Source organism: Lolium perenne, chromosome 4, assembly GCF_019359855.2.
Source record: "Lolium perenne isolate Kyuss_39 chromosome 4, Kyuss_2.0, whole genome shotgun sequence".
In the NCBI taxonomy this organism is placed as follows: Eukaryota; Viridiplantae; Streptophyta; class Magnoliopsida; order Poales; family Poaceae; genus Lolium; species Lolium perenne.
Window position 1 is genome coordinate 95,195,076 of NC_067247.2, and position 7,832 is coordinate 95,202,907.

Here is a 7,832-nt window from a genome sequence, read left to right on the forward strand (position 1 = left end):
ACCTGATTCTTCTTCTAGAAGACATAGAGGAGGCTGGCTTGCACCTACTCCTGGTTACTACAAGATCACTGTTGATGGAGCTTGTTTAAAGGGCTGGGAGTCAAGGGGCTGTTAGTGCCGCTGCAAGAGACCATTAAGGATATTACATGGGTGCTGCAATGCAACTACGGTTTTCCGAGGTGTTGTTGCCTGCAGGGAAGCATTATCTCTACCCGAAGATCTGGATATTCGAAAGACTAGCATCACGTCAGATTGTCAAGGCATTCTTCGTGACATATCTGAATTCACGGGAGGAGCGAATGCAGCTGTCGTCGTCAGAGAAATGAAGGAGTGTTTAGAGAGGTTTGAAGCAGTTTTGTTCAGTGATGAACGTAGACACAGTTTACTGTCGAAGCTCACAACCTAGCTCGTGCTGCGCCGTCTGTGGCTGTCAAACAATTCTGATTGATAAAGTGGGACGGTAAATCTCAAAAAAAGAAGTACTAGCCGAGGCAAAGTAAAGAGAGTACTGCAGCTGCAGTTAAAACATCCACCCGTCAACTACCCCGGCCTATAAACCCCTAGCTACCCATCCGCTCCGATCCTCAACTCCATCATCGCATATCAAGCGAGAGCAGTGAGCTTGAGTCTCGGTTAGCGATCCACTCCACTACTCCAGTACCAGTCTCGATCGGCTGAAGCAGAGATGGCACTTCCTTCCCGCCGCGTGGCCGCGTCCGCCGCCCTCCTCCTTCTCCTTCTCCTAGCCACAGGTTCGCTGGTTCTTGGTGCTCCATCATTGTGATTCTGTTTCGTTGGTTCTTGGTGCTCTGTCACCCACAAGCCATTTTGATATGAACTGTGATTTTTCTTGACGTTAGCAGAGCTGGGGACGACGACGGTGGTGGAGGCGAGGACCTGCATCTCGCAGAGCCACAGCTTCAAGGGCGCCTGCCTGAGCAGCACCAACTGCGCCAGCGTCTGCATGACGGAGGGCTTTCCCGGCGGCGACTGCAAGACACGCCGCTTCCAGCGCAAGTGCTTCTGCGTCAAGAACTGTTGATCGGCTAGCGCTCTGCGCTTGCCGCTCGGCGACCTCCGCTTCTGCTCCTGCTGATCGGCTACCAGTAGTCCGTCCGTCGTCGTTATGTTGTGCGCGCGTCTGTCTGCTAGGTGTTTCCTCCGCGCGAGCGCTTGGAATAAAGTACCGTAGAATCGTTTGTGTGAAGCTGCTGCTGCTGCCATGTAAGGTCGTTCCGTGGATATATGTATGTATGCGCTGTGTGTGATCGTTTCGAGGTGAATCAGTGATCAACTTCAAGGATACCTGCTCTTAATTACCGGACTACTCGCTCTCTCTTCTTTTGCTAGACACAAGTATAGCTTCTAAGTTTTAACCAAGACTGACACATAAACACAAAAACAGTCACTTGGCTTCGGGTGATATACCAAAATACCTGGTATAATTAATGTATATATACAACACCACCACCAAATATGCGGTGGAGTGCGAAGCAAGGGGCAACGAGCAAATATGTACATACACATATCGTGCAATCAAAATCATACGGTGCAAGTAATTTAACAAACAAAGCTGTCAAAAGGAGCGAGTAAAGAAAACTCGAGCTGATGTGTGTCAGAGCAACTCTAACAGAGCCTCTATTTATCGGAACTGAAAAAATCGAGTTCAGTCTCCCGAAAAACACTTTGGCTGCGGATTTAGCGATGGTGCAGAACAGAAACCGAAAAGGCGAACCGAACTCGAAGAAATCAAACGTCGCGGGAAACCAAAATTTGCGATTGCACACGATTTCATCGGTTGAAGCTAAATTCGTTCATAATTTGTACAATACTAGGCAAAATACATGCATATTGCACGTACATTACGAATCTAGGCACCTAAATTCAACTAGAATTAGTCCCTGGAGTGACTATACTGTCACCGGGGAGCTAATGTCGCCGGCGGAGGGTTTTTGCTCGCCGGTCTTCCTAGGTGAGGACGACCGCCGCCACTTCGACGACCGGCGCCTCGGAGGTGCTCCCGCACGCTTGAGGCGTCCCGACGGCGTCGTCGTCATCGTCGCCGTGCGGGGGCAGCGCCGGCAGAGGAGGGCTGCACGCCGCGGCAACGGGGGGCGCCTCGGGTTTTGCTTCCGCCGCCTCCTCCGCGCGCGCAGCGAGGTACGCCATCATCTCCGGCCACTTCCAGCCGGCCCTCCTCCATGCGTCGATGGAGCGCCGACGCCTGCCGAGCTCCGGCGACGCCCGTGTACCCGGCGGACGCCGAGTGCACCTTCCGGCGCCGGCTTGGCCACCTCCCCTACCCACGCGCCTAGCACGCGTCATTCCGGACGGAGGGGAGCTGGCCGAAGCGGCGGCGCGGCCTCGGAGCGGCCGGAATCGCTCGTCGGAGCGGGGACCGGGTGGCGGCGGAGGGAGAGGAGACGGCGGAGGGAGTAGGGTTTGCGAACCGTACTCCCCTCCGCGATCCCTTTTAATAGGGGCCCGAACTTTTCCCCTGAACTTAGTATTCGGGCCGGCCCACTTTTTCGGGCGCTTGTGGTGACCCTGCATACCACTGCATGTTGTAGTATGTCAGTCGTTGATATAACATTCACGAAGTACCATTCCGCAAATATTACATCCCTCAGAGTAGTACAACAGAACATAGCAGGTCCATAACTCATTCATTTATTATTACAAACATAATACACATATCGTCTCGGAGCTCCTCTTGGGTCTTAAGAGGGATACTCCTGGGTTCGAGGCGAACCCAACTTAACTTACAATATAGAAGTTTCATTAAGTTATACATTTATTCTCTCGAGCAGCTAAGTATTAGGTAGTCTACGCTACTACTACTACTCGATGCTTCTAGGCTTGATCTCCTCCGGAAGCCTCCCCGGTTCCGTAGACTATGAGGTAGTCTACGCCTTCAATACCTCCAGAGAGGTCTGGTTCTTCATAGCCCATGATCTCGGCTCCTTCAGGGTTGTCGTAGTCCTCCTCCAGACGATTCAGACAATCTAAGCAAGGGATTTAAGAGTGGGATGAGTACGAGCGTACTCAACAAGTTTATTATAGATAAGAGGTGTTTAATGCACTAGCTACGATACTAGACCAAAAAGTCTAATATCAATGCAGGTTTTGATAAACATTTCTTCAAGAGATTGCTTTTATTTCAAAGAGCTATGTCCGTCAGCCTTCACCGGTTTACTAGAACTTCATGGAGCTCCTTTCCGGCCGCGTTCGCAGTTCCATATCCCGGAACAGGGAGTGACAGGTCACGGTTCTTTACACTCTGCAGAGGTGTGTTGCTTTACCCATAAGAGATCTTAACCTTGGTGCCAACCGGGCAGCTTTCCCGTCCACACTTCCTTCGGTGTGAGGCCCGGTATAAGGTCTAGCCAATCATGTTCCTTCGCTACCTCGAACACCCAACCTTTGTTGCATGCCCCGACCCTGGGTCCACGCCGGTCCCATTATTCCCGTAGATTTCAGGGTGGACCCCGACCACGACGTCAATGCAGGGCTCTACCATACATTCCTACGCCGGTAGCTGCAACCCATCTTGGACCGCAATACCGTGGGGACTTAGGACTCCCCAGCCTCACCGCTTGCTCCTTCGGGCGACAAGTGTACTACAGACTATGCCGTGGGGACTTAGGACTCCCCAGCCTCACCGCTTGCCCCCTTGGATTACAAGTGTACTACGGTAAAGCGCATCCGTTGATGAACGAGAGGTGGAAACACTTTTGACTACTCCGTCCCACTCCGGATCTTATGGTTAACACGATTATTACGGCACAAGAATCACTGGCGACATTTGTTGTTTAATCCTAGATGGATATAAACCCTTGCAATGGAACCTCCACCATATCAACACAATCCATGGTTCCATTGCCCACCACATAGTCATATTCATAGTTATGAAAGTAGTGATTTTGGTTTTTATGCAATAGTGATAACCATAGTACTTTGCAAGTAATTTGATAGAAATAGTCATATGACATGAGCAAGTGATGAACTTGCCTGAACACTGCAAAGTTTTGCAGTTGGATGGTGTGGACTGACCCTTGTCCTCTGTTTCTGAAAAATAGCATCATTGTCCGATAAGGGCAATGGTTAAAGAAGCAATTATGCATGATTCCAGTTTTAGGGTTTGTCCCCCCCTTCCGATGACATTATTATTTCATGTAAGAGGTTAATACTAAGATAGATTTGGAGATACTATATTTAGGGTAAATACCACCTTGAAATGTTGTCAAGGTGTTTTTAAAGTCCAAATGCATTAATGGACATATTTTTATTACTGAAAATAATATGTGTGATTTAAATGATTATTTAAATCATCAAATTGAGACTTATTCTTAGTTTTCTTCAAAAATTCTCTTTGATATTTTATTTAGATAGAGAATTTTATGCTGATCAATTTTCATATTTTTAATTATTTTTTTAGAGCTTTAAAACATTTCTTATGTATTTTCAAAGTTTCTATTTTTATCTAATTTTGTGTAATGACTAAAATGCCCTTGGGCCCCACCTGTCAGGGTGGCCCAACGGGTTGAGTCTAACCCGAGCCGCACCGATCGGCTCGGTCGGACCCAGTCGCCCCCTTCCTCACTCTCTCTCGCGAAACCCTAGCTCCTCGCGCTCTGGCGACTCGCGCGTCGCCGCCGCCTTCGCCGAATTTCTCCGGCCAACTCCGGCCATCGCCGCCGGCGAGATGGGGTGCGTCTGAACCGCCGTTCGACGGCGCTTCAGATCCACCGCGTCGATCTGTTCCTCGTCGCCTCTTCGTTTCACCCCCAACCCCTCTGCTCACCTGGCCGTGGTGATCTGCGGCGGTTCGTCGCCCGCCGACGATCCTGGCGCCGTGGCGCGGCCGTGTGCCACGCCGTGGTGGTTGCGCTGGAGCCGCTGTGCTCGGCGAACGCCTGGCTTGGCCATGGCTTGGCGCTGCCGTGGCCAGGCTGTGCCGCCGTGCCGCCACGGTGACGCCGTGGTGCTCTGCTCCAGGTATGTTCACCTCCGTCTTCTTCCTTCTCTCCTCCTCCTCTTTGTCTAGCTCCGGCTACTGGCCTTGCTTCCCCTCGTGGAGATGCTGGCCATGACGTGATGCTGCTGCTGTGCCGTGCTAGGGCTTGGCATGCTGCTGCACTACTGCTGCTGTGCTATGATGTTGCCATGAATCCAAGCTGTTGTGCTGTGCTACTGCTATGCGTATGCTGCTGCTGTGCATTTGCCATGGATCCTAGCTGCTGTGCTGTGCTGTTCTGCTCTATAGCTTGTTGTTGCAACTCATGAGCTCTTGCTCATGAGCATGCTGTGTTGCTATGCTTATTTAACTATTCCTGCTGTTGCTATATGACTCTTGCCTCTCCGGTGTATGCAATTCCTTGCCCCTGGCCTGATGACTGTGTGTCATCCTTGCAATTTGCAAGAGCCAGTGCTTCAGTTGTAATATTCTCTGTGCTATAAATCCTGGAACTGCCCATTGGGCATTGTTGTTGACTAAACAGCACCATCCAGTGATGGTGTGCTTTTGGATACAATTGTATTTATCTCATTAGTTTATCTGTGATGCAATTCATTAAGAAATGTGACTGTTTAATTAATATAGTCATGGAATTGATGCTAGAGTTGGTTCTAGCATGCTGTAGCATGCTCTAGCAAGCTTCTGAGGATCTTATGATCATCAGTTGCTTGTAAAAGCTGCTCTTTGGTGTATGTGCCTCACTGCTGCTCAATCTGTGCTGTGTGTGTGTCACACAGACTTGTTCTGGTGTGTGCTGGTGTTTGCTCAAGCATCTGCTGTTGCTTGCAGTGATCCTCTGGATCATGTGCAAGTGTACCAGTTACTGGTGATTTGTGAATTTCATTTATCTGTATAGCTTGTCCTTGTTTATTGGATAAATGAGATGAACTGCTTGCAGTGATGACTCTTATAATTATCTTGATTGAGCTAGAGGGATGCCAACAGTTGTTGGGGACCCTAGCTCCTCTTTGAACCCATCTGGGTGATGATACAAGTGCTGGGCTTGATGGTTTGGCTGTTTTAGTGGTTGAGGTGACCCTAGCAGTAATCATATACTGCCTTTGGGTAGCTCCCCTCTTGTTGGCTTGCTGTGGCTCACTAGATGCTTTCTGGGTGATCCTTTTGTTGGATTGCCAGTAGCTTTTGATGTTGAAATCAAATAGACAATGATTTGTCTAATATCTGATGGTTAGTGAACCATTTAGTGCTAGGTGAGTTGGGCTAGGCTAGCTGTGGATCAATCCTTGCTGGATTCTTTGGTTTGCCTCAGTGATAATACACTTGGCTTGACCATTTCTTCCCTAGGATGATTTTCTTCTGGCTTATTCCCCTTTTTTCCAGCATCAAATGGTTTAACACCAAATGATGATGTATCCAGGGTTTCATGCCCACTTTGCTTCTGTGATGCATGTGCATGCTTATTTATGAGCAAGACAGATGCTGGCTCATGATTCTTGTGTATACCTCACTCCAGCTCCTAGAAATGGGGTTGGTGTAGAGGATTTCTTCTGGTTTGGTTGATTTGCTTGCCCTGCTCCTCCTGGAAAGCTTGGGATGCTTGATTTGCTTCTGTTGCTTACTGGAATAGGTTGAACAGCTGTGGTTGTTCTTCCTGTTCTTGTTGTGCTTGCTGTTCTTGGTGTTCTTACCCTGGTGATGCTTGTCGATGAAATGGCTAGGGTTTGCTGTGAATAACATTTATACTGGCCCTCTCCATGCCTCTCTTGGTCGACAGCACAAGTCTGGTCACTTTGGTGACTCTCCCCTGGCTATGTGTGTGTGGCATGCATGCAGCACTCCCTGGCTTGCTGTTGAGCATGCACTCAAGCTTGGTGAGCTGCTTGTGTGTGTATGAGACTTGGGCTCTGGGATGGATCAGCTCGGCTGATCTTTGATCATATCCTCTCCATCACATTTTATTTGCTAACCTTCCAAGTGGCAATGCCACTTGGCATAATGCTATGATTGTTTTGTGTGTGTACAGGGATCAAGAAAATGATCAAGAGAAACTCAAGATCATATTGAAACAGAAGTTCTTGAAGTTTACTTGTGTAGTTTAGGATATTTCAATTCCTTGTAATTTTCCTTTTTCTTATTTCATTTATTCATTTCATGTAATGTGTTGTAAATTCATAATTCAATTCTGAATATTGTAAAGGCAATGTATTCTTGTGTGATGATCAATAAAGCTCAAGGTTTTCTCTAATGAGCTTTACTTATTATTTGAATTGTTTATATTGTGTATTATTTATAATTGTTTAATGAATTATCTCAAGTTTGAATTATGAGATTTCTATTTTATGTTTGAATTTGAAATTCAAATTCAAATTTGGTTTGAATTCAATCAAATAACTTAATTTTGAATTCAAACATGCAACTTAAGATTGTGATGCATCTTCTCTTCTCTCTTCTCAAAATCCTAATCTAGTTAAGTAGGAACAAGTTCATCGCACTCTCGAAACCCTAACCCTGTAGGATGTCGAGAGACAAACCTGTTCCCCTTCGATGCAGTTTTGTTTTAAAAGCGCGAAATTTCCCTGTAATTTACAATGCAATGCACATCCCTTTCTAAAATCTACCCCTCGATCGTCTCTAAACCTAGGACATTACAGCCTTTCCCCCTTAAAGAAAACTTCGTCCCGAAGTTGTGGTTGTAATACCTGAAGAGTTCGGGGTATGTTTTCCTCAGGTCTTCCTCCTTTTCCCAGGTGGCTTCCCTCTCGGGATGATGCTTCCATTGTATCTTGCAGTACTTTATAGCTCTATTCCTGAGTTGTTTCCAGTTCTCCTCGAGAATCTTTGCTGGCTTCTCGAT

General features: G+C 47.7%; 1 protein-coding gene across 2 annotated transcripts; it reads left to right on the forward strand.

The window, feature by feature from the left end:
- Positions 1-573: 573 nt before the first annotated feature.
- On the forward strand, positions 574-1,303 carry LOC127293360 (defensin-like protein CAL1). 2 transcript variants are annotated; one of them, XM_051322956.1, is made up of 2 exons: positions 574-752; positions 861-1,303. In XM_051322956.1, exons 1-2 carry the CDS (start codon positions 686-688, stop codon positions 1,040-1,042), a joined length of 249 nt encoding a protein of 82 aa, XP_051178916.1. In that variant the 5' UTR covers positions 574-685; the 3' UTR covers positions 1,043-1,303. The 2 variants fall into 2 exon arrangements, with proteins under 2 accessions (XP_051178916.1, XP_051178917.1); XM_051322957.1 differs by having other exon boundaries at positions 576-752; positions 864-1,303.
- Positions 1,304-7,832: the final 6,529 nt, after the last annotated feature.

What these genes read in the sequence shown, in the direction of transcription:
- LOC127293360 (XM_051322956.1), top strand. Translation starts at nt 686, where the DNA reads ATGGCACTTCCTTCCCGCCGCGTGGCCGCGTCCGCCGCCCTCCTCCTT. An exon ending in TCTCCTTCTCCTAGCCACAG is followed by an intron (nt 753 to 860) that starts GTTCGCTGGTTC and finishes TCTTGACGTTAG; the next exon opens with CAGAGCTGGGGACGACGACG.